Source organism: Scyliorhinus torazame, chromosome 5 (genome assembly GCF_047496885.1).
Source record: "Scyliorhinus torazame isolate Kashiwa2021f chromosome 5, sScyTor2.1, whole genome shotgun sequence".
In the NCBI taxonomy this organism is placed as follows: Eukaryota; Metazoa; Chordata; class Chondrichthyes; order Carcharhiniformes; family Scyliorhinidae; genus Scyliorhinus; species Scyliorhinus torazame.
This window is the reverse complement of record NC_092711.1, coordinates 113,976,834-114,002,810: the sequence shown is the minus strand read 5'-3', so window position 1 is coordinate 114,002,810 and position 25,977 is coordinate 113,976,834. Positions and strand designations below refer to the sequence as shown.

Here is a 25,977-nt window from a genome sequence, read left to right as displayed (position 1 = left end):
AGATAGTTTAAGAACATCTTTAGCATGATGGGCTTTTAAAATCTTCAACCAGTAAGCTACAAGCCGTCTTGTAATGTCAGTAACTGAGTCCTTAGTGTAGAGACACATCCACTCCCAAATTCCCTGCTTGGGGAGTAGGTGGATAGTGATTTAATAGTCTCTCCCTCTCTGGCCAGCTGAACAAATTCTCTTTGGGTTCCCCCTGCTGAAGAGGTGGAGATACAGTGAGTTCACTCATCACCTTCCTCCTCTTTTGGTCGGGAAAGTGGAGGTAAAATGGGTTTATATTGCCCATCCCTCTCTGTTGGGGAAGTGGGCGGACAGTGCATTTATTTAGGTCCTCCCCCTTTCTTTGTTGGAAGCGGCTGTACAGTGAATTAACTAATGCCCCAGCTCTTTGGTGGGAAAGTGGGGGTACAGGGTTAATTAATGCTCCTCCCCCACTATTTGTTGGGGCGTGGTGATACACTGGATTAACTACTGCCCCCCATGCTTTGGTGTGGAAGTGAGGGGTATAGTGGGTTCACTAAGTCCCTTCCTCTTTGTTCGGGAGTTGGGGTGCAGGGCATTAGCTAACGTCCATTCCCCACTCTCTGTTGGAGAAGTGGGGATGCAGTGGATTAACTATAACCCCCCCCCCTCTTTGTTTTGGGAAGTGTGGTTGCAGTGGATTAATTTATGCCCCTTCCTCTCTCTTTTGAGGAAGTGGCAGTAGAGTGCATTAACTAATGCCCCTCCTCCTGTCTCTGTGGGGGAGGTGGGGGGACAGTGGATTACCTAGGGGCTCCTACTGATTTTGTAGGAGAGGTGGAGATATAATGGATTAAACATTTCCCTTTCCCCTCTCCGTGATGGGTGATTGTTGGTCCTTGTTTCTGTTTGATTCTCAATTTAGTTCCCAGTGGGTGTGATGCAGCAATTTTAAGCTGACATCAATTTTAAAGGGATGGGCAATGGGAGCAGCAGGAACACCGTGATCTAAATGTGATGTGTTTGTCTGTCTGAAATGGGAAAGTGTCCGATTTCTCCTCAGCGGGAAGAAAGTCAATGAATATATTTTGTGAATCCTGCAATTAATGAATTTTACTCTGTCTCCAACCCAGGGTGTATCTGAGCTGGGAGCTCTGGTTGTATGAGACCTGGGGCTGAGACCTGTAGAAATCCGGGTCTCATTGAACAGATCTAATATCAGCAAAGTGGAAGCTCCATTAATTAAGCGGCTGTACATTTAAATCACAATTGGAGGAAAAAAACCTTTTTAATTTTTTTATTTAGTTCGAAATGCAACTGATAGATTCTCATTGACATGAATTAACGGTGTCCATCAGAGCGAGGGAAATGTTCACAAAACTGGGTTTACCGCTGGATTTATCAACCGTTCTGTTGATGATCTTCAAGGGGATGGCTTCATGTCCCACCACACAGGAGTAAGAAGCGCCGCTGGCCCACTCCTCCGCTGCAATGGATAACAGGCTGTACATGAAGAAGGAGCTATTGCCGTTCTCCGCCATCACCTCGGTGTTCTTGTAGTTCCCGGGATTCACCGGCTTGTCATTGACGGTCCACTTGACGAAGATCTCTCGGGGGGAGAAACCTCTCACTAAGCAGCTGAGGGAGACGAATCTCTGAGCGGAGACGTCTTCAGCCGAGGGCAGGAGGACAGAGACGGACGGTTCCCGCGGATTGGGATCTGCGGAAAATGTACAATAAATGTCAATAAAATGGGGAATTCTGGAGACAATGGAACCGCGGGTTAGATGTGAGAGAAATGTGTTTTGTGTTGGATTTTAAAGGTTTCCATTTCCCACTTTGGGATCTGTCCGGTTTCCCAGCTCGGAGCTGAGGTGGACACAAGCCTTTACCCTGAGAATTTATGGATGTTGGATTCGAAAGTTTCAGAAAGTGTACAGCAGGGAAACAGGCCATTCGGCCCGCCTGTTCTGTGCTGGTGTATAAACTCCACACCAGGCTCCGCCCACCTTACCCCAAGAGGATTGGAAAACTGCCAATGTAACACCCTTATTCAAAAGGGGAGGGTGTCAAAAACAGGTAACGATAGGCCAGTGACCTTAACATCTGTCAGTGGGAAACGGTTCGAGTCCATTATAACGGATCCAATCGCTGAGCATTTAGAAATACTCAATATAATCAACAGTCAGCGCGGCCTCTTGAAGGGTAAATCATGCCTGACAAATTTATTGCCCTTATTTGAGGTGATAACGAGAAGGCGAGAGGGGAGCCAGTAGATGTAATATACATGAATTTCAAAACTGTGTTTAATAAATGAATGTTCTATTCCCACGTTTGCAGATGACAAAAAATAGGTAGAAAGGCAAGTGGTGAGGATCACAGAAAATACACAGAGGGACAGAGAATGTGAGGTTAGACACTTTGGTAGGAGGAAGTACATAACGGAATATTATTCAGATGGAGTAAGCTGAAGTAACGGGGGAATTGGGGGTCCTCGTGCAAAAACCACACAAAGCAAGTTCTGCAGGTCATATGGAGACAAATTGAATGTTGACATTTATTTCAAAGGGAATAGAATATAATAGAATTAGGGGCAGCACGGTAGCATGGTGGTTAGCACAATTGCTTCACAGCTCCAGGGTCCCAGGTTCGATTCCGGCTTGGGTCACTGTCTGTGCGGAGTCTGCACATCCTCCCCGTGTGTGCGTGGGTTTCCTCCGGGTGCTCCGGTTTCCTCCCACAGTCCAAAGATGTGCAGGTTAGGTGGATTGGCCATGATAAATTGCCCTTAGTGTCCAAAATTGCCCTTAGTGTTGGGTGGGGTTACTGGGTTATGGGGATAGGGTGGAGGTGTTGACCTTGGGTAGGGTGCTCTTTCCAAGAGCCGGTGTGGACTCGATGGGCCGAATGGCCTCCTTCTGCACTGTAAATTCTATGAAACTATAAACATGGGGAAGTCTGGCTAAAACTATACAAGGCATTAGTTAGACTGCACCTGGTATACTTTGAACAGTCTCGGCGCCCTTATCTAAGGAAGACAGATTGGTTTTGAAGGCAGTCCAGAGAAGGTTCACGAGGTTGATCCCGAGTATGGAGGGATTTTCTGATGAGCTGAGGTTAAGTAGGCTGGGCTGTACTTATTGGAGTTTAGAGGAATGAAGGCCACCTAATTGAGACATGAAAGATTCTCAGGGAGCTCCTTAGGATAGATGCTGAGGGGTTGTTTTCCCGTGTGGGAGCGTCTAGGACCAGCGTGCATGATCACAAAGTGAGGGTTCGCCCATTTCAGACAGAGATGAGGTGGAATTTCCTCTCTCAGAGAGTAGGGAAGCTGTGGAATTATTTAACCCGGGGGGCTGTAGATTCTGGGTTGTTCAGTATGTTCAAGGTTGAGGGAGACATACTTTAAATCTGTGAATGCGTCAAGAGATATGGGGATAAGTCGGCAAAGAGGAGTTTAAGATTATCACATCAGATCAGTCATGGCCTCACTGCAGGCTGGACCGGTGTTGATGGGCCCAATGGCCAACGTCTGTTCCTAAGTCTTGTGGTCTATGGTCTCGCTCCATCTAAACCCAATATCACTGTTGGGTTTCATTGTTCATTCATCTGCATATCAATTTCCCCCTTAAACTCTAAACGCCCAGAGTATTTAGTTAGTGGAATTACCAATCAGAATGGACCATAAATACCCTGAATGCTAAATACTGACCGCTGCACTGACACTAGAAATAGACACAATGACTCACTTACTGCTTCAGTCTCACCGCTCACCTATTTTTTTGTGGATTGAAATTCTTAAAGGAGTTGGCAGGTCCTGATGGCTCGCCACACAGTCAAACACAGCCCCACTCAGCCAGGCTTGTGTCGAGATGTTTAATTTGCTGACCACGCTCTCAGTATCTGCCCCAGGCTGCTCGGCAATCTCTGATTTCAGCGGCTTCTTCGCTTCACTCCAGGACACGTTGACTCCATAAGGAGCATTCGAAATGACGCAGGTTAAGGTTACAGTCGCCTCCAGTAAGACCTGTTCTATTTGTGGCGGCAGTATTGTTACTGAGGCATCAGTGCAAAGGGAAGGATCTGCGAATGAAAAAAGTGGAAATCAACCCAAGTTTGATCTTCAGAATCAGGACAGCAGGATTCAGCCTGAACTCTAAATGGGAATGAATCAACTTCGAAACATCAACCTCTAAATAATCAACTTCGAAACATCAACCTCTAAAGACCGCCTTTAATCTTCTATACGCAATGGAAAATCAGTTTGGTTTGTGAAAACTATTCTCATTGTGAAATACAGTCAGCCCCGATATCGTTCTAACGAATCAGTATTTCAGCATTCCCAATATAAGTATTCCATTCCTGATCTCAGGAACGAAGCACTGGAGGCTGATCCATAAATAGATTGGATGAACTTTCCAACGCTTTCCCCCGGAGCTGTTATCAGTTAAGTGTTTGAGACACCCACTGACTCTCAAATATAATCAGCCGTCTCAGGATAAAGCTGGTATCAAGTCCACCAGGGGCTGGTTTAGCGCGGGGCTAAATCGCTGGCTTTTAAAGCAGATCAAGGCAGGCCACCAGCGCGGGTCCAATTCCCATACCAGCCTCCCTGAACAGGCGCCGGAATGTGGCGACCAAGGGCTTTTCACAGTAACTTCATTTGAAGCCTACTTGTGACAATAAGCGATTTTCATTTCATTCATCCACCTCACTCACTAAATTACTTCAAATTATAGGGATACATTTATTTCTATATTCATAAAATCGTGAATGATAAGCAACCCTCATGCAGCTCTTACATCAGAATGAAACACAAACTACATGGCAGTAAATTAGAAGTTATTCTGTGCTTTACACTAACTTCAGTAAATTCCTGATTTGGATTAACATCAGAGTGCAGGATGATTTATTGTTTCCTCTGTTTGTGTCTCTTACCAGACGCAGTGATATTTTGACTTTGTGTGACCTCTTGATGAGTGACCTGGCAGGTATAGACCGCTTTGCTGAACCATTCCCCAGCGGAGACTGTCAGCCGACTGCTCGCCGAGAAGTTCCCGTTCACTTCACAGGGGGGCGAGGTGACAAATCCTGAACCCATGGCTTGTCCATTCTTCAGCCACTTCACCGTCATTGACTTTGGATGGAAATCGTTGATTGAACAGACCATGGTTGCAAATTTCTTGCTTGAGATTTCTTCATTGGAACTCACGGTGAGGAGAACATTTGGAGTGTTGACTCCGCCTTCAAGAAACACAAGTTAGACATTTCTTGAAGAAGATGTAATCAATAAAATTACTAATTGTATTTTAACAGTTTCTCTGTGGTCACTATTTCTCGCAGGAATCAGAACTATGCAGAGAACCATAAATGTGTTATGACCAAAGATGTATATAAAGTAATCAAAGCGTCTGTTTCTCACAGATTCCACAACACTTACATTCCATTCCAATGCTCTTGTCTGAGCCGCTGTGTCGAACCTCACAGCTGATTTCGCTGCATCCCCCCTCTGACTCGGTGATGGTTAGCTGACTGCTCAGGGTGTAGGTTCCCTTCTTGTTTCTCACTGACGGGTATTTCTTAACTCCAGTGGTGATCAGCTGCCCATCTTTCTTCCAGGTAAGGCTGGTGATTTCTGGGGAGTAGTCCATCGCCAAACAGCCGAAGGTCATGGAGCCGTCGCTGTTGTGTGGCTGACAGGAGACCAGGCTGTAGAGAATGGGCGGAGACGGTGTCGCTGGGGGAGAATGTTCCATTCAACAAGTTAGACTCTGTTATTTGTGATTTATAAGTTAACAAGCACTTCAAAATGTGACCATGCATTTATCCGAATATTTTCTCATTAAACGTTACATCCACATTTCAGCGTCTATCATTTGGGGATCACCATCTCTATGGCCCCTCATTAGAAACTCACATCTCTCTCTCCATCTCTATCACATGACAAAAAATAGCATTTTGATGCCACCTGAATGATGTAACTTTCATTGAATTGAATGAGAGGAGCAGAGGGTTTTCCCCATTATTTCAGCCATCATGTAAAATAAAATGTAAATGTCGCCATAATCACAGAGACTGCTCTCCTTTTCAGAGCTGACTTGTGGTGATTTGACCTGAGGGTCAGCACATCTCAGATGAGGGGCAAGTTTGAGAATGGTGGTCTTCATGAGGACCTCAGCCGATACAGCAATTGAACCCGCGCTGTTGGGGTCGCTTTCCATCACGAACCAGCCGCCCAGCTAACTGAGCTGTGTACGTCACAATCCAGCTAACTGAGCCGTGTACGTCACAATCCAGCTAGCTGAGCTGTGTACGTCACAATCCAGCTAACTGAGCTGTGTACCTCACAATTCAGCGAACTGAGCTGTGTACGTCACAATCCAGCTCACTGAGCTGTGTACGTCACAATCCAGCTAACTGAGCTGTGTACGTCACAATCCAGCTAACTGGGCTGTGTATGTCACAATCCAGCTAACTGAGCTGTGTACCTCACAATTCAGCGAACTGAGCTGTGTACGTCACAATCCAGCTAACTGAGCTGTGTACGTCACAATCCAGCTAACTGGGCTGTGGACATCACAATCCAGCTAACTGAGCTGTGTACCTCACAATTCAGCAAACTGAGCTGTGTACCTCACAATTCAGCGAACTGAGCTGTGTACGTCACAATCCAGCTAACTGAGCTGTGTACGTCACAATGCAGCTCACTGAGCTGTGTACGTCACAATCCAGCTAACTGAGCTGTGTACGTCACAATCCAGCTAACTGGGCTGTGTATGTCACAATCCAGCTAACTGAGCTGTGTACCTCACAATTCAGCGAACTGAGCTGTGTACGTCACAATCCAGCTAACTGAGCTGTGTACGTCACAATCCAGGGAACTGAGCTGTGTACGTCACAATCCAACTAACTGAGCTGTGTACGTCACAATCCAGCTAACTGAGCAGTGTACGTCACAATCCAGCTAACTGGGCTGTGGACATCAGAATCCAGCTAACTGAGCTGTGTACCTCACAATTCAGCAAACTGAGCTGTGTACGTCACAATGCAGCTCACCGAGCTGTGGACATCACAATCCAGCTAGCTGAGCTGTGTACGTCACACTCCAGCTAACTGAGCTGTGTACGTCACAATCCAGCTAACTGAGCTGTGGACATCACAATCCAGCTAGCTGAGCTGTGTACGTCACAATCCAGCTAACTGAGCTGTGGACATCACAATCCAGCTAATTGAGCTGTGTACGTCACAATTCAGCTAACTGAGCTGTGTACGTCACAATCCAGCTAACTGAGCTGTGTACGTCACAATCCAGCTAACTGAGCTGTGTTCGTCACAATCTAGCTCACTGAGCTGTGTACATCACAATCCAGCTCACTGAGCTGTGTACATCACAATCCAGCTCACTGAGCTGTGTACGTCACAATCCAGCTAACTGAGCTGTGTTCGTCACAATCTAGCTCACTGAGCTGTGTACATCACAATCCAGCTCACTGAGCTGTGTACGTCACAATTCAGCTAACTGAGCTGTGTACGTCACAATCCAGCTAACTGAGCTGTGTACGTCACAATCCAGCCAACTGAGCTGTGTACGTCACAATCTAGCTAACTGAACTGTGTACGTCACAGTCCAGCTCACTGAGTTGTGTACGTCACAATCCAGCTATCTGAGCTGAGTACATCACAATCCAGCTAACTGAGCTGTGTACGTCTCAATCCAGCGAACTGAGATGTGTACGTCACAATCCAGCTAACTGAGCTGTGTACGTCACAATCCAGCTAACTGAGCTGTGTACGTCACAATCCAGTGAGAGGGTGTGTGAGTGAGGGTCAGTGAATGAGCTGTGTGAGTGAGGGTGTGTGAGTGAGGGTGTGTTTGTGAGGGTGTGTGAGTGAGGGTGTGTGAGTGAGCTGTGTGAGTGAGGGTGTGTGAGTGAGGGTGTGTGAGTGAGGGTGTGTGAGTGAGGGTGTGTGAGTGAGCTGTGTGAGTGAGGGTGTGTGAGTGAGGGTGTGTTTGTGAGGGTGTGTGAGTGAGGGTGTGTGAGTGAGCTGTGTGAGTGAGGGTGTGTGAGTGAGGGTGTGTTTGTGAGGGTGTGTGAGTGAGGGTGTGTGAGTGAGCTGTGTGAGTGAGGGTGTGTGAGTGAGGGTGTGTGAGTGAGGGTGTGTGAGTGAGGGTGTGTGAGTGAGGGTGTGTGAGTGAGGGTGTGTGAGTGAGGGTGTGTGAGTGAGGGTGTGTGAGTGAGGGTATGTGTGAGAGGGTGTGTGAGTGAGTGTGTGTGAGTGAGGGTGTGTGAGTGAGGGCATGTGTGAGAGGGTGTGTGACTGAGGGTATGTGTGAGAGGGTGTGTGAGTGAGGGTGTGTGAGTGAGAGTGTGTGAGTGAGTGAGGGTGTGTGAGTGAGTGTGTGAGCGAGGGTGTGTGAGTGAGGGTGTGTGAGTGAGAGTGTGCGAGTGAGAGTGTGTGAGTGAGGGTGTGTGTGTGAGTGTGTGTGTGTGAGTGTGTGTGAGTGAGGGTGTGTGAGTGGAGGTGTGTGAGTGAGGGTGTGTGAGTGATGGTGTGTGAGTGAGGGTGTGTGAGTGAGGGTGTGTGAGTGAGGGTGTGTGAGTGAGGGTGTGTGAGTGAGGGTGTGTGAATGAGGGTGTGTGAATGAGGGTGTGTGAATGAGGGTGTGTGAGTGAGGGTGTGTGAGTGAGGGTGTGTGAGTGAGGGTGTGTGAGTGAGGGTGTGTGAGTGAGGGTGTGTGAGTGAGGGTGTGTGAGTGATGGTGTGTGAGTGAGGGTGTGTGAGTGATGGTGTGTGAGTGATGGTGTGTGAGTGAGGGTGTGTGAGTGAGGGTGTGTGTGTGAGGGTGTGTGAGTGAGTGAGTGTGAGTGATGGTGTGTGAGTGAGGGTGTGTGACTGAGGGGGCGTGTGAGTGAGGGCGTGTGAGTGAGGGTGTGTGAGTGAGGGTGTGTGAGTGAGGGTGTGTGAGTGAGGTTGTGTGAGTGAGGGTGTGCGTGTGAGGGTGTGTGAGTGAGGGTGTGTGAGTGAGGGTGTGTCAGTGAGGGTGTGTGAGTGAGGGTGTGTGAGTGAGGTTGTGTGAGTGAGGGTGTGTGAGTGAGGGTGTGTGAGTGAGGGTGTGTGAGTGAGGGTGTGTGAGTGAGGGTGTGTGAGTGAGGGTGTGTGAGTGAGGGTGTGTGAGTGAGGGTGTGTGAGTGAGGATGTGTGAGGGAGGGTGTGTGAGCGAGGGTGTGTGAGTGAGGGTGTGAGAGTGAGGGTGTGTGAGTGAGAGTGTGAGTGAGGGTGTGTGTGAGAGGGTGTGTGAGTGAGGGTGTGTGTGAGTGAGGCTGTGTGAGTGAGGGTGTGTGAGTGAGGCTGTGTGAGTGAGGCTGTGTGAGTGAGGGTGTGTGAGTGAGGGTGTGTGAGTGAGGGTGTGTGAGTGAGGGTGTGTGAGTGAGGGTGTGTGAGTGAGGGTGTGTGAGTGAGGGTGAGTGAGTGAGGGTGAGGGAGTGATGATGTGTAAGTGAGTGTGTGTGAGTGAGGGTGTGTGAGTGAGGGTGTGTGAGTGAGGGTGTGTGAGTGAGGGTGTGTGAGTGAGGGTGTGTGAGTGAGGGTGAGTGAGTGAGGGTGTGTGAGTGAGGGTGTGTGAGTGAGGGTGTGTGAGTGAGGGTGTGTGAGTGAGGGTGTGTGAGTGAGGGTGTGTGAGTGAGGGTGTCAGAGTGAGGGTGTGAGAGTGAGGGTGTGAGAGTGAGGGTGAGTGAGTGAGGGTGTGTGAGTGAGGGTGTGTGAGTGAGGGTGTGTGAGTGAGGGTGTGTGAGTGAGGGTGTGTGAGTGAGGGTATGTGAGTGAGGGTATGTGAGTGAGGGTGTGTGAGTGAGGGTGTGTGAGTGAGTTGTGTGAGTGAGGGAGTGTGAGTGAGGGTGTGTGAGTGAGCTGTGTGAGTGAGGGTGTGTGAGTGAGGGTGTGTGAGTGAGGGTGTGTGAGTGAGGGTGTGTGAGTGAGGGTGTGTGAGTGAGGGTATGTGTGAGAGGGTGTGTGAGTGAGTGTGTGTGAGTGAGGGTGTGTGAGTGAGGGTATGTGTGAGAGGGTGTTTGAGTGAGGGTATGTGTGAGAGGGTGTGTGAGTGAGGGTGTGTGAGTGAGGGTATGTGTGAGTAATGGTGTGTGAGTGAGCGTGTGTGAGTGAGGGTGTGTGAGTGAGAGTGTGTGAGTGAGTGAGGGTGTGTGAGTGAGTGTGTGAGTGAGGCTGTGTGAATGAGGGAGTGCGTGTGAGTGTGTGTGAGTGAGGGTATGTGAGTGAGGGTGTGTGAGTGAGGGTGGGTTAGTGAGGGTGTGTGAGTGAGGGTGTGTGTGTGAGGGTGTGTGAGTGAGGGTGTATGAGTGAGGGTGTGTGAGTGAGGGTGTGTGAGTGAGGGTGTGTGAGTGAGGGTGTGTGAGTGAGGGTGTGTGAGTGAGCTGTGTGAGTGAGGGTGTGTGAGTGAGGGTGTGTGAGTGAGGGTGTGTGAGTGAGGGTGTGTGAGTGAGCTGTGTGAGTGAGGGTGTGTGAGTGAGGGTGTGTTTGTGAGGGTGTGTGAGTGAGGGTGTGTGAGTGAGCTGTGTGAGTGAGGGTGTGTGAGTGAGGGTGTGTTTGTGAGGGTGTGTGAGTGAGGGTGTGTGAGTGAGCTGTGTGAGTGAGGGTGTGTGAGTGAGGGTGTGTGAGTGAGGGTGTGTGAGTGAGGGTGTGTGAGTGAGGGTGTGTGAGTGAGGGTGTGTGAGTGAGGGTATGTGTAAGAGGGTGTGTGAGTGAGTGTGTGTGAGTGAGGGTGTGTGAGTGAGGGCATGTGTGAGAGGGTGTGTGAGTGAGGGTATGTGTGAGAGGGTGTGTGAGTGAGGGTGTGTGAGTGAGAGTGTGTGAGTGAGTGAGGGTGTGTGAGTGAGTGTGTGAGCGAGGGTGTGTGAGTGAGGGTGTGTGAGTGAGAGTGTGCGAGTGAGAGTGTGTGAGTGAGGGTGTGTGTGTGAGTGTGTGTGAGTGAGGGTGTGTGAGTGGAGGTGTGTGAGTGATGGTGTGTGAGTGAGGGTGTGTGAGTGAGGGTGTGTGAGTGAGGGTGTGTGAGTGAGGGTGTGTGAGTGAGGGTGTGTGAATGAGGGTGTGTGAGTGAGGGTGTGTGAGTGAGGGCGTGTGAGTGAGGGCGTGTGAGTGAGGGTGTGTGAGTGAGGGTGTGTGAGTGAGGGTGTGTGAGTGAGGGTGTGTGAGTGAGGGTGTGTGAGTGAGGGTGTGTGAGTGATGGTGTGTGAGTGATGGTGTGTGAGTGAGGGTGTGTGAGTGAGGGTGTGTGTGTGAGGGTGTGTGTGTGAGGGTGTGTGAGTGAGTGAGTGTGAGTGATGGTGTGTGAGTGAGGGTGTGTGAGTGAGGGGGCGTGTGAGTGAGGGCGTGTGAGTGAGGGTGTGTGAGTGAGGGTGTGTGAGTGAGGTTGTGTGAGTGAGGGTGTGCGTGTGAGGGTGTGCGAGTGAGGGTGTGTGAGTGAGGGTGTGTCAGTGAGGGTGTGTGAGTGAGGGTGTGTGAGTGAGGTTGTGTGAGTGAGGGTGTGTGAGTGAGGGTGTGTGAGTGAGGGTGTGTGAGTGAGGGTGTGTGAGTGAGGGTGTGTGAGTGAGGGTGTGTGAGTGAGGGTGTGTGAGGGTGTGTGAGTGAGGATGTGTGAGGGAGGGTGTGTGAGCGAGGGTGTGTGAGTGAGGGTGTGAGAGTGAGGGTGTGTGAGTGAGAGTGTGAGTGAGGGTGTGTGTGAGAGGGTGTGTGAGTGAGGGTGTGTGTGAGTGAGGCTGTGTGAGTGAGGCTGTGTGAGTGAGGCTGTGTGAGTGAGGGTGTGTGAGTGAGGGTGTGTGAGTGAGGGTGTGTGAGTGAGGGTGTGTGAGTGAGGGTGTGTGAGTGAGGGTGTGTGAGTGAGGGTGTGTGAGTGAGGGTGTGTGAGTGAGGGTGAGGGAGTGATGATGTGTAAGTGAGTGTGTGTGAGTGAGGGTGTGTGAGTGAGGGTGTGTGAGTGAGGGTGTGTGAGTGAGGGTGTGTGAGTGAGGGTGTGTGAGTGAGGGTGAGTGAGTGAGGGTGTGTGAGTGAGGGTGTGTGAGTGAGGGTGTGTGAGTGAGGGTGTGTGAGTGAGGGTGTGTGAGTGAGGGTGTGTGAGTGAGGGTGTCAGAGTGAGGGTGTGAGAGTGAGGGTGAGTGAGTGAGGGTGTGTGAGTGAGGGTGTGTGAGTGAGGGTGTGTGAGTGAGGGTGTGTGAGTGAGGGTATGTGAGTGAGGGTATGTGAGTGAGGGTGTGTGAGTGAGGGTGTGTGAGTGAGTTGTGTGAGTGAGGGAGTGTGAGTGAGGGTGTGTGAGTGACTGTGTGTGAGTGAGGGTGTGTGAGCGAGGGTGTGTGAGTGAGCTGTGTGAGTGAGGGTGTGTGAGTGAGGGTGTGTGAGTGAGGGTGTGTGAGTGAGGGTGTGTGAGTGAGGGTATGTGTGAGAGGGTGTGTGAGTGAGTGTGTGTGAGTGAGGGTGTGTGAGTGAGGGTATGTGTGAGAGGGTGTTTGAGTGAGGGTATGTGTGAGAGGGTGTGTGAGTGAGGGTGTGTGAGTGAGGGTATGTGTGAGTGATGGTGTGTGAGTGAGCGTGTGTGAGTGAGGGTGTGTGAGTGAGAGTGTGTGAGTGAGTGAGGGTGTGTGAGTGAGTGTGTGAGTGAGGCTGTGTGAATGAGGGAGTGCGTGTGAGTGTGTGTGAGTGAGGGTATGTGAGTGAGGGTGTGTGAGTGAGGGTGGGTTAGTGAGGGTGTGTGAGTGAGGGTGTGTGAGTGAGGGTGTGTGAGTGAGGGTGTGTGAGTGAGAGTGTGTGAGTGAGGGTGTGAGAGTGAGGGTGTGTGAGAGAGGGTGTGTGAGTGAGGGTGTGTGTGAGTGAGGGTGTGTGAGTGAGGGTGTGTGAGTGAGGGTGTGTGAGTGAGGGTGTGTGAGTGAGAGTGTGTGAGTGAGGGTGTGTGTGAGTGAGGGTGTGTGAGTGAGGGTGTGTGAGTGAGGGTGTGTGTGAGTGAGGGTGTGTGAGTGAGGGTGTGTGAGTGAGGGTGAGTGAGTGAGGGTGTGTGAGTGAGGGTGTGTGAGTGAGGGTGTGTGAGTGAGGGTGTGTGAGTGAGGGTGTGTGAGTGAGGGTGTGTGTGAGTGAGGGTGTGTGTGAGTGAGGGTGTGTGAGTGAGGGTGTGTGAGTGAGGGTGTGTGAGTGAGGGTGTGTGAGTGAGGGTGTGTGAGCGAGGGTGTGTGAGCGAGGGTGTGTGAGGGTGTGTGAGTGAGGGTGTGTGAGTGAGGGTGAGTGAGTGAGGGTGTGTGAGTGAGGGTGTGTGAGTGAGAGTGTGTGAGTGAGGGTGTGTTAGTGAGGATGTGTGAGTGAGGGTGTGTGAGTGAGGGTGTGTGAGTGAGGGTGTGTGAGTGAGGGTGTGTGAGTGAGGGTGTGTGTGAGTGAGGGTGTGTGTGAGTGAGGGTGTCTGAGTGAGGGTGTGTGAGTGAGGGTGTGTGAGTGAGGGTGTGTGAGTGTGGGTGTGTAAATGAGGGTGTGTGAGTGAGGTTATTTGAGTGAGGGTGTGTGAGTGAGGGTGTGTGAGTGAGGGTGTGTGAGTGAGGGTGTGTGAGTGAGGGTGTGTGAGTGAGAGTGTGTGTGAGTGAGGGTGAGTGAGTGAGGGTGAGTGAGTGAGGGTGTGTGAGTGAGGCTGTGTGAGTGAGGGTGTGTGAGTGAGGGTGTGAGTGAGGGTGTGAGTGAGGGTGTGTGAGTGAGGGTGCGTGAGAGTGAATGAGGCTGTGTGTGAGTGAGTGAGGGTGTGTGAGTGAGTGAGGATGTGTGAGTGAGTGAGGATGTATCTGTGTGTGAATGAGGGTATGTGTCAGTGAGGGTGTGTCTGATTGAGGGTGTGTGAGTGAGTGAGGGTGTGTGAGAGTGAGGGTGTGTGAGTGAGTGAGGCTGTGTGAGTGAGTGAGGGTGTGTGAGTGAGTGAGGGTGTGTGAGAGTGAATGAGGGTGTGTGTGTGAGGGTGTGTGAGTGAGGGTGTGTGAGTGAGGCTGTGTGAGTTAGCGTGTGTGTGTGAGGGTGTGTGAGTGAGGGTGAGTGAGTGAGGGTGTGTGAGTGAGGGTGTGTGAGTGAGGGTGTGTGAGTGAGGGTGTGTGAGTGAGGGTGTGTGAGTGAGGGTGTGTGAGTGAGGGTGTGTGAGTGAGGGTGTGTGAGTGAGGGTGTGTGAGTGAGGGTGTGTGAGTGAGGTTGTGTGAGTGAGGGTGTGTGTGAGTGAGGGTGTGTGTGAGTGAGGGTGTGTGAGTGAGGGTGTGTGAGTGAGTTGTGTGAGTGAGGGAGTGTGAGTGAGGGTGTGTGAGTGACTGTGTGTGAGTGAGGGTGTGTGAGCGAGGGTGTGTGAGTGAGGGTGTGTGAGTGAGGGTGTGTGAGTGAGGGTGTGTGAGTGAGGGTGTGTGAGTGAGGGTGTGTGAGTGAGGGTATGTGTGAGAGGGTGTGTGAGTGAGTGTGTGTGAGTGAGGGTGTGTGAGTGAGGGTATGTGTGAGAGGGTGTTTGAGTGAGGGTATGTGTGAGAGGGTGTGTGAGTGAGGGTGTGTGAGTGAGGGTATGTGTGAGTGATGGTGTGTGAGTGAGCGTGTGTGAGTGAGGGTGTGTGAGTGAGAGTGTGTGAGTGAGTGAGGGTGTGTGAGTGAGTGTGTGAGTGAGGCTGTGTGAATGAGGGAGTGCGTGTGAGTGTGTGTGAGTGAGGGTATGTGAGTGAGGGTGTGTGAGTGAGGGTGGGTTAGTGAGGGTGTGTGAGTGAGGGTGTGTGAGTGAGGGTGTGTGTGTGAGGGTGTGTGAGTGAGGGTGTGTGAGTGAGAGTGTGTGAGTGAGGGTGTGTGAGTGAGGGTGTGTGAGAGAGGGTGTGTGAGTGAGGGTGTGTGTGAGTGAGGGTGTGTGAGTGAGGGTGTGTGAGTGAGGGTGTGTGAGTGAGGGTGTGTGAGTGAGGGTGTGTGAGTGAGAGTGTGTGAGTGAGGGTGTGTGTGAGTGAGGGTGTGTGAGTGAGGGTGTGTGAGTGAGGGTGTGTGTGAGTGAGGGTGTGTGAGTGAGGGTGTGTGAGTGAGGGTGAGTGAGTGAGGGTGTGTGAGTGAGGGTGTGTGAGTGAGGGTGTGTGAGTGAGGGTGTGTGAGTGAGGGTGTGTGAGTGAGGGTGTGTGAGTGAGGGTGTGTGTGAGTGAGGGTGTGTGAGTGAGATTGTGTGAGTGAGGGTGTGTGAGTGAGGGTGTGTGAGTGAGGGTGTGTGAGCGAGGGTGTGTGAGCGAGGGTGTGTGAGGGAGGGTGTGTGAGTGAGGGTGTGTGAGTGTGGGTGTGTAAATGAGGGTGTATGAGTGAGGTTATTTGAGTGAGGGTGTGTGAGTGAGGGTGTGTGAGTGAGGGTGTGTGAGTGAGGGTGTGTGAGTGAGGGTGTGTGAGTGAGAGTGTGTGTGAGTGAGGGTGAGTGAGTGAGGGTGAGTGAGTGAGGGTGTGTGAGTGAGGCTGTGTGAGTGAGGGTGTGTGAGTGAGGGTGTGAGTGAGGGTGTGAGTGAGGGTGTGTGAGTGAGGGTGCGTGAGAGTGAATGAGGCTGTGTGTGAGTGAGTGAGGGTGTGTGAGTGAGTGAGGATGTGTGAGTGAGTGAGGATGTATCTGTGTGTGAATGAGGGTATGTGTCAGTGAGGGTGTGTCTGATTGAGGGTGTGTGAGTGAGTGAGGGTGTGTGAGAGTGAGGGTGTGTGAGTGAGTGAGGCTGTGTGAGTGAGTGAGGGTGTGTGAGTGAGTGAGGGTGTGTGAGAGTGAATGAGGCTGTGTGTGAGTGAGTGAGGGTGTGTGTGTGAGGGTGTGTGAGTGAGGGTGTGTGAGTGAGGCTGTGTGAGTTAGGGTGTGTGTGTGAGGGTGTGTGAGTGAGGGTGAGTGAGTGAGGGTGTGTGAGGGAGGGTGTATGAGTCAGGGTGTGTGAGTGAGGGTGTGTGAGTGAGGGTGTGTGAGTGAGGGTGTGTGAGTGAGGGTGTGTGAGTGAGGGTGTGTGAGTGAGGGTGTGTGAGTGAGGTTGTGTGAGTGAGGGTGTGTGTGAGTGAGGGTGTGTGTGAGTGAGGGTGTGTGAGTGAGGGTGTGTGAGTGAGTGAGTGTGAGTGAGTGAGTGTGTGAGTAAGGGTGTGTGAGTGAGGGTGTGTGAGTGAGGGTGTGTGAGTGAGTGTGTGTGAGTGAGGGTGTGTGAGCGAGAGTGTGTGGGTGAGGGTGAGTGAGTGAGTGTGTGTGAGTGAGGGTGTGTGAGTGAGGGTGAGTGAGTGAGGGTGTGTGAGTGAGGGTGTGTGAGTGAGAGTGTGTGGCTGAGGGTGAGTGAGTGAGTGGTGTGTGAGTGAGTGGTGTGTGAGTGAGTGTGTGTGAGTGAGGGTGTGTGAATGAGGGTGTGTGAGTGAGTGTGTGTGAGTGAGGGTGTGTGAGTGAGGGTGTGAGTGTGAGGGTGTGTGAGTGAGGGTGTGTGAGTGAGGGTGTGTGAGTGAGGGTGTGTGAGTGAGGATGTGTGAGTGAGGGTGTGTGAGTGAGGGTGTGTGTGAGTGAGGGTGTGTGTGAGTGAGGGTGTGTGTGAGTGAGGGTGTGTGTGAGTGAGGGTGTGTGTGAGTGAGGGTGTGTGTGAGTGAGGGTGTGTGAGTGAGGGTGTGTGAGTGAGGGTGTGTGAGTGAGGGTGTGTGAGTGAGGGTGTGAGAGTGAGGGTGTGTGAATGAGAGTGTGAGTGAGGGGGTGTGAGTGAGGGGTGTGAGTGAGGGTGTGTGAGTGAGGGTGTGTGAGTGAGGGTGTGTGAGTGAGGGTGTGTGAGTGAGGGTGTGTGAGTGAGGGTGTGTGAGTGAGAGTGTGTGTGAGTGAGGGTGAGTGAGTAAGGGTGAGTGAGTGAGGGTGTGTGAGTGAGGCTGTGTGAGTGAGGGTGTGTGAGTGAGGGTGTGTGAGTGAGGGTGCGTGAGAGTGAATGAGGCTGTGTGTGAGTGAGTGAGGGTGTGTGAGTGAGTGAGGATGTGTGAGTGAGTGAGGATGTATCTGTGTGTGAATGAGGGTATGTGTCAGTGAGGGTGTGTCTGATTGAGGGTGTGTGAGTGAGTGAGGGTGTGTGAGAGTGAGGGTGTGTGAGTGAGTGAGGCTGTGTGAGTGAGTGAGGGTGTGTGAGTGAGGGTGTGTGAGAGTGAATGAGGCTGTGTGTGAGTGAGTGAGGGAGTGTGTGTGAGGGTGTGTGAGTGAGGGTGTGTGAGTGAGGCTGTGTGAGTTAGGGTGTGTGTGTGAGGGTGTGTGAGTGAGGGTGAGTGAGTGAGGGTGTGTGAGGGAGGGTGTGTGAGTCAGGGTGTGTGAGTGAGGGTGTGTGAGTGAGGGTGTGTGAGTGAGGGTGTGTGAGTGAGGGTGTGTGAGTGAGGGTGTGTGAGTGAGGTTGTGTGAGTGAGGGTGTGTGTGAGTGAGGGTGTGTGTGAGTGAGGGTGTGTGAGTGAGGGTGTGTGAGTGAGTGAGTGTGAGTGAGTGAGTGTGTGTAAGGGTGTGTGAGTGAGGGTGTGTGATGAGGGTGTGTGATGAGGGTGTGTGAGTGAGGGTGTGTGAGTGAGTGTGTGTGAGTGAGGGTGTGTGAGCGAGAGTGTGTGGGTGAGGGTGAGTGAGTGAGTGTGTGTGAGTGAGGGTGTGTGAGTGAGGGTGAGTGAGTGAGGGAGTGTGAGTGAGGGTGTGTGAGTGAGAGTGTGTGAGTGAGGGTGAGTGAGTGGTGTGAGTGAGTGGTGTGTGAGTGAGTGTGTGTGAGTGAGGGTGTGTGAGTGAGTGTGTGTGAGTGAGTGTGTGTGAGTGAGGGTGTGTGAGTGAGGGTGTGTGAGTGAGGGTGTGTGAGTGAGGGTGTGAGTGTGAGGGTGTGTGAGTGAGGGTGTGTGAGTGAGGGTGTGTGAGTAAGGGTGTGTGAGTGAGGGTGTGTGAGTGAGGATGTGTGAGTGAGGGTGTGTGAGTGAGGGTGTGTGTGAGTGAGGGTGTGTGTGAGTGAGGGTGTGTGTGAGTGAGGGTGTGTGTGAGTGAGGGTGTGTGTGAGTGAGGGTGTGTGTGAGTGAGGGTGTGTGTGAGTGAGGGTGTGTGAGTGAGGGTGTGTGTGAGTGAGGGTGTGTGTGTGAGGGTGTGTGAGTGAGGGTGTGAGAGTGAGGGTGTGTGAATGAGAGTGTGAGTGAGGGGGTGTGAGTGAGGGGTGTGAGTGAGGGTGTGTGAGTGAGGGTGTGTGAGTGAGGGTGTGTGAGTGAGGGTGTGAGTGTGAGGGTGTGTGAGTGAGGGTGTGTGAGTGAGGGTGTGTGAGTGAGGGTGTGTGAGTGAGGGTGTGTGTGAGTGAGGGTGTGTGAGTGAGGGTGTGTGAGTGAGGGTGTGTGAGTGAGGGTGTGTGAGTGAGGGTGTGTGAGTGAGGGTGTGTGAGTGAGGGTGTGTGAGTGAGGGTGTGTGAGGGTGTGTGTGAGTGAGGGTGTGTGAGTGAGGTGTGTGAGTGAGGGTGTGTGAGTGAGGGTGTGTGAGTGAGGGTGTGTGAGGGTGTGTGTGAGTGAGGGTGTGTGAGTGAGGGTGTGTGAGTGAGGGTGTGTGAGTGAGGGTGTGTGAGTGAGGGTGTGTGAGTGAGGGTGTGTGTGAGTGAGGGTGTGTGAGTGAGGGTGTGAGTGTGAGGGTGTGTGAGTGAGGGTGTGTAATTGAGGGTGTGTGAGTGAGGGTGTGTGAGTGAGGGTGTGTGAGTGAGGATGTGTGAGTGAGGGTGTGTGAGTGAGGGTGTGTGAGTGAGGGTGTGTGTGAGTGAGGGTGTGTGTGAGTGAGGGTGTGTGAGTGAGGGTGTGTGTGAGTGAGGGTGTGTGAGTGAGGGTGTGTGAGTGAGGGTGTGTGAGTGAGAGTGTGTGAGTGAGGGTGTGTGTGTGAGGGTGTGTGAGTGAGGGTGTGAGAGTGAGGGTGTGTGAATGAGAGTGTGAGTGAGGGGGTGTGAGTGAGGGGTGTGAGTGAGGGTGTGTGAGTGAGGGTGTGTGAGTGAGGGTGTGTGAGTGAGGGTGTGAGTGTGAGGGTGTGTGAGTGAGGGTGTGTGAGTGAGGGTGTGTGAGTGAGGGTGTGTGTGAGTGAGGGTGTGTGTGAGTGAGGGTGTGTGAGTGAGGGTGTGTGAGTGAGGGTGTGTGAGTGAGGGTGTGTGAGTGAGGGTGTGTGAGTGAGGGTGTGTGAGTGAGGGTGTGTGAGTGAGGGTGTGTGTGAGTGAGGGTGTGTGAGTGAGGGTGTGTGAGTGAGGGTGTGTGAGGGTGTGTGTGAGTGAGGGTGTGTGAGTGAGGGTGTGTGAGTGAGGGTGTGTGAGTGAGGGTGTGTGAGTGAGGGTGTGTGAGGGTGTGTGTGAGTGAGGGTGTGTGTGAGTGAGGGTGTGTGTGAGTGAGGGTGTGTGAGTGAGGGTGTGTGAGTGAGGGTGTGTGTGTGAGGGTGTGTGTGTGAGGGTGTGTGAGTGAGGGTGTGTGAGTGAGGGTGTATGAGTGAGGGTGTGTGTGTGAGGGTGAGTGAGTGAGGGTGTGTGAGTCAGAGTGTGTGAGTGAGCTGTGTGAGTGAGTGAGGGTGTGTGAGTGAGTGAGGGTGTATGACTGAGGGTATGTGAGTGACGGTGTGTGCGTGAGGTTGTGTGAGTGAGGGTGTATGAGTGAGGGTGTGTGAGTGAGGGTGTGTGAGTGAGGGTGTGTGAGTGAGGGTGTGTGAGTGAGGGTCTATGAGGGTGTGTGAGTGAGGGTGTGTGAGTGAGGGTGTGTGAGTGAGGGTGTGTGAGTGAGGGTGTGTGAGTGAGGGTGTATGAGGTTGTGTGAGTGTGTGTGTGTGAGTGAGGGTGTGTGAGTGAGGGTGTGTGAGTGAGGGTGTGTGAGTGAGGGTGTGGGAGTGAGGGTGTGTGAGTGAGGGTGTGTGAGTGAGGGTGTATGAGGGTGTGTGAGTGAGGGTGTGTGAGTGAGGGTGTGTGAGTGAGGGTGTATGAGGGTGTGTGAGTGAGGGTGTGTGAGTGAGGGTGAGTGAGTGAGGGTGTGTGAGTGAGGGTGTGTGAGTGAGAGTGTGTGAGTGAGGGTGTGTGAGTGAGGGTGTGTGAGTGAGGGTGTGTGAGTGAGGGTGTGTGAGTGAGGGTTTGTGAGTGAGGGGGTGTGAGTGAGTGGGTGTGAGTGTGGGTGTGTAAATGAGGGTGTGTGAGTGAGGTTGTGTGAGTGAGGGTGTATGAGGGTGTGTGAGTGTGGGTGTGTGAGTGTGGGTGTGTGAGTGAGGGTGTGTGAGTGAGGGTGTGTGAGTGAGTGTGTGTGAGTGGGGGTGTGTGAGTGGGGGTGTGGGAGTGAGGGGGTGTGAGTGAGGGTGTATGAGGGTGTGTGAGTGAGGGTGTGTGAGTGAGGGTGTGTGAGTGAGGGTGTATGAGGGTGTGTGAGTGAGGGTGTGTGAGTGAGGGTGAGTGAGTGAGGGTGTGTGAGTGAGGGTGTGTAAGTGAGAGTGTGTGAGTGAGGGTGTGTGAGTGAGGGTGTGTGAGTGAGGTTGTGTGAGTGAGGGTGTGTGAGTGAGGGTGTGTGAGTGAGGGTGTGTGAGTGAGAGGGTGTGAGTGTCGGTGTGTAAATGAGGGTGTGAGAGTGAGGTTGTGTGAGTGAGGGTGTGTGAGTGAGGCTGTGTGTGTGACGGTGTGTGAGTGAGGGTGTGAGTGAGGGTGTGTGAGTGAGGGTGCGTGAGAGTGAATGAGGCTGTGTGTGAGTGAGTGAGGGTGTGTGAGTGAGTGAGGATGTGTGAGTGAGTGAGGATGTATCTGTGTGTGAATGAGTGTATGTGTCAGTGAGGGTGTGTCTGATTGAGGGTGTGTGAGTGAGTGAGGGTGTGTGAGAGTGAGGGTGTGTGTGTGAGTGAGGCTGTGTGAGTGAGTGAGGGTGTGTGAGTGAGGGTGTGTGAGAGTGAATGAGTGTGTGTGAGTGAGTGAGGGTGTGTGAGTGAGTGAGGGTGTGTGAGTGAGGGTGTGTGAGTGTGAGGATGTATCTGTGTGTGAATGAGGGTGTGTGTCAGTGAGGATGTGTCTGATTGAGGGTGTGAGTGAGGGTGTGTGAGAGTGAGGGTGTGTGAGAGTGAGGGTGTGTGTGTGTGTGAGGGTGATAGATAGAGTGTGCCTGAATGAGAGTGTGTTTAAGGGAACAGATGTGTGATAGCGAATGTGTGAGAGAGATTATGTGTGAGAGCGTGTGAGAGAGATACTGTTTATGTGTGTGTGAGTCCCTTTGTTTGAGAGAACGTGTGTGTGAGAGTGTGCGCAAGAGCATACGAGAGAGTAAGTGTGTGAGAGAGTCCCTTTGTGTGTGAGTGTGTGTGAGAGTGTGTGTGGAAAGAGTGAAAGGAAATGTGAGAGAGAAAGTGTGTGTACCAGAGTGTATGTACGAGAGACAGGATGTGCGCGTGAAAAATGTTTGGGAGAGTGAGTGCGTGAAAGAGAGAGAAATTGTGCGCGTTTATCTATGAGTGTGTATGTGGGAGAGGCAGCATGTGAGAGAGTGTGTGTGAGAACAGAGTGAGTCTGCCTGACAGTGAATTTGTGAGAGAGGGGTATTGTGTGTGTGAGAAAGAGTGTGTGAGAGAAACAAATATTTGTGCGAATATGTGTATTTGTGAGTGTGTGCGAGTGTGTCTGTTTGAGAGTGTGTGAGTTTAAGACAGTGTGTGAGTGTAAGAGAATGTGTGAGTTTGAGCGTGTGAGAGTGTTTTGCTTGTGAGAGTGTGTGCGAGAACAAGAGAATGTGTTTGTGCTTTGAGAGTGTGTGAGAGAGAGGGAACCAGAGAGTGTGTAATAAATTGTTTGTGTGTGAGAGGAGTAGTGTGTGAAAGCGCGAGTGCGTCAGCTTGTGTGAGAGACGGGAAGTGTGTGAGAGAGAAAGAATATAAGTGCAACCGTGTGTGTGTTTGCGTGTGAGCGAGTGTAATGTGTGTTTGTGACTGTCTGGCTCACTCCCAGTCCCCACATTCTCATTCGCCCTCACACTCCACACGCACTCCCATCCACTCTCACAGTGAGTGTGGGTGACTCAGTGAGCGCAATCCGGCTCGAGGACCACTGGTTGGACAATCATTTCAATCTTTCACAGAAATGTCATCCACTAAGTTGGTGCTTTCTATCGTGACTGAGTCGGGCAATTGGCTGTCACCCCAGTTTACCTAGACTGTGATTTTTAAAACTAGAATTAAACAAAGTAATATTTTCAGACATTAGTTTATTCTGATGGTTATTTGCAGCGGGTATCTCGTCATTGTCCATTTCATTTGTCAAAATAACTTGCAGCCTCTTGCAGCCTCCTGTCAGATCAGAACAGACGCTGCCCTCTGGAGCGTTACTCTCACTTCCTGATACTGTTTATTCTGAAATGGTCCTCAAATTCAGGTCACTCACATTCAATGATTTTCTGATACTCAAAATGCTTTAATATAATTAATTATTTCAAATTAATGCATTTTTCAGAAATATTGTTAAAATCAATTAACGTGCGTCGTTTCACGAGCATTAGAACAATTTATTTCCATATATCTGACTCGATAACTCAGCTCGTCAGTCGATGTTTATTCATCTACTTGACCTCTATGGGGGAAAGACCCTCAGGCCAGGCACAGGCCAAGTTAAGATATAGAGTAAAATCCTCACTCCTCCCCACAACATATCATATCTCCCGCTGCAAGGATAGGGGTACAATACTGGTTTGATATAAAATAAAACATATTCTACATTGTTCCATCAAGTGTGCACACGGAAGGGATCAATCCAGTGTTGATATAAATGTTGTAGCTACAAGAGCCCGTCAGAGGCTGGGAATCCTGTGTGTATCGTCCAAAGACATTTCACCATCTACAAGTCAGGTCTGTCATTGAATAATTTCCATTTATCTAAATGATGGAAACACGAAAAATCTCAAGGAATTTTGCACTGTCCAGCGGCCTGCCAATATAGCCCCATTCGCCGCCTTAAACATTCACTCCCTCCATCACCGACAAACAGTGGCAGCAGTGTGTATGATGTACAAGATGCACTGCAGCAACTCTCCAAGACTCCATCGAAAGCACCATCCAACCCTGCAACCTCTACCACATAGAAGGACAAGGGCAGAAGGTGCATGGGAACACCACGACCTGCATGTTTCCTTCCAAGCCACACACCATCCTGACTTGAAACTATACTGCCGTTCCTTCACTGTCGCTTAGTCAAAAAAGCTGTTTGTTAAAGCGGGACTCCTGAGTTTATAAACGATATATATAAATAAATAATTAGCCTGGCAGTTTGTGATCAATCAAAGTGCTTTCTAGATTTAACAACTCAGACAATCCCTGCAATAAATATTTTAAAACTATTGCTAATGAAAGGAGATCAAAATTAATCATTGCAAATACAGTTAAAACTATTCATTCTGCTGCTTTAATAAACTGAGGCATAATGAACAAATGAAGTAGAGATTTTGTTGTCCAATTTAATATTTAATAGAAATAAGCATGGGGCTCAGATATAATCTATGCTTCTGTTCTGTACTTTGTTTCCCTGTAATTCTCTCCTGTGGACAGCACAGCTATTCGAGACATGATGTTATTATTTATTGCAAAGTTAATATTCGCTTTTTGTAATTAAATTAATCTCTGAATTTTAAGCTTTTACCATGCAGTCGGAACATTCCTGCAATTCAAATAAAATCATATGAACAATTCCTTCACTGCCAGCGACTTCCAGGTCGCAGAAAACTGTTTATGATTAGATTAGTGATAATTTTCTCACTATCCACCTACAAATGACATTTATGTAATCATATTGTTGATGTTGCACGGAAAGAATATAATAACCGGATACACAAATTGTCCAACTACAATGTTAAACTCCGAATTAAGTAACTGCAAACATAATCAGGGATTTAAAAAATAATTCAAAATCTCTTGCGTTAACTGAACACTGCTGTGGAATCAGTATGTTATTACTAAAACAGTTTCAGCCAAAATCACAAAATATTTCCAGCCTAGAAACTTTTCCAGTCATTCTAATTTTGAAAGGCGGTTGATGATTAATGTGAAAACATATTTGGTTAATAAAGAATTATACTACCGTTTATAATTCTTTAATTATACTAACTTTAATCTCTAATTCTAGAATGTTTTGATTAAGCAGTGTGAGGTTACAATAACGAATTGTGTCCTGAATGAAGGGATAGTTTAGTTTAATCTGGAATCATCAGTTAAGATTTTTCAAAAGCCTGAATATATCTTTAATTTATTTCTTCATTTCTGAAATCTGCCTGTTTTTCGTGTTTCAAGCAGATTTAAATTACGCAGACTTAGACTGTTCACATTTAACCACAAAACCTGTAACCGCTCAATGTTACCGAGTTCAAATAGTGCAGAAACAACGCAGAAAGCCAAACCGCTTCACAAATTGTACTTAACCAAAGTCACCCAGACACACAAGCCTCTCAGCACATCAAACCTCATCACTGAGGGACTGAAACACGTTTCACGGAGAAGCAGCTCAATTCTACGTGCAACAGAATCAAGCTTAATATTTCAAAAGTACCTCAGTATCGAATCCAGCAAACCAGCTCGCCACCAATTGAATTAATAGATATATGGAATAACAGTAATATGAGGCGGTCGGATAGGTCCAAAAATAATATTGAAACTACCATATTTTATTCATTTTGGGCCGTATTTCAAACATATTTTGAAACGTAGTTTGCAGTAGTTGGTAAAAGCTGCAACCATCAATCAGATGCCACCGAGTTTAAACATTGCAGAAAAGCCAAGCTGCGATTACAGTAACAAATTATGTTCAAAAAGAGCGTCTGAAACCGTGTCTTCGTTTAATCTGCCATTATCATTTTTTAAAATGCTCTAAAATCCAGCCAGTTTGCTCTAAACTCCTGCCTACAATCATGCGTCAAGCAGATTCAAACGCGTGAATTGTTTTATTCAATCATAAAATATCACCGACCTTAAACAATGCAGAAATCCCCAACCATTTCACAGATTTCACTTGTTCAAAGTGATCCAAACACAGTGTCCTCAGCCACCAAACCTGCACCACGTCACATCACTGAGGGGCTGAATCTCATTTCATGGAGAAGAAGCTCAGTTACACAAACACTTTCAACAGAATCAAACAACACTTCAGGAAAATCTCTGTCTAGAAACCATCAAATCCGCCTGTCATCAAGTGAATGAAGAATAATATCATCAGTATTGCGAGTAAGAGGAACATTTTAAATCAATTCATACAGAAACTTCAGCATATTTTGCTAATATTGGGTAAGATTTCTAACACATGTGCAGTCAATGATAAAACTTCCAGCCACCAGATGTCACCGAGATAAAACATTGTAGATTCGCCAAAACGTTTAACAGACGGTAGGTATTTAAAGTAACCCGGCCACACAATATCCTCAGCAAATTAACATCAAATCACAACAACCAGCGACTGAATCCCTCAGCAGAACCCTTTGTCAAGATCCCCTTTTCAGCAGAATCACATAAAACATTACAACAAAATCTCAATACAGAATCCAGCAAACCAACAATTCAGTGAACGAATGCATAGTTGAAAATGAAAAAATAAATAAAACAAAGACTCAATTAAAACAGTTGCTAAATAATTGCACGGTTCTTACCTGCAGTCACCGTCACCATGGTGCCTTGTCCCCAGTAGTCGAAGTAGTCACAATGTTACACCACCCGGGTAGCTCCGTACAATAACCGAATCTGCACAAAATAGACAGAAATCCACCATTATTTTAAATATTCACAAACCAGCGGCAAAGTAAAGTCACAGTGAATTATCATTAAATTAGAATTGTACTTGTGGATAGCGATTGCCCATCAGAAATGTTCCGAATGTTTTATATTTCCCAGAGTAACACATAACCATGTTATTGAAATCACCAACTGATGAGTGAATAATTATTAGATTTTGGATATGAATTCTTATTATTTGGGCAGTGCTGGACATAAATAATACTTCACTGTGAATAAAATTGGATTGTAAAAGCGAGCACTGAGCCAGCCTCAGT

General features: G+C 49.6%; 1 gene segment (V, D, J or C); it reads right to left on the bottom strand.

Annotated features, from left to right (window-relative positions):
- Positions 1 to 1,253: 1,253 nt before the first annotated feature.
- On the bottom strand, positions 1,254 to 25,649 carry LOC140419469 (Ig heavy chain C region-like). The segment is given in 5 exon segments: positions 1,254 to 1,690; positions 3,745 to 4,053; positions 4,909 to 5,214; positions 5,411 to 5,707; positions 25,579 to 25,649. Coding segments are annotated over 5 exon segments (1,323 nt in total).
- Positions 25,650 to 25,977: the final 328 nt, after the last annotated feature.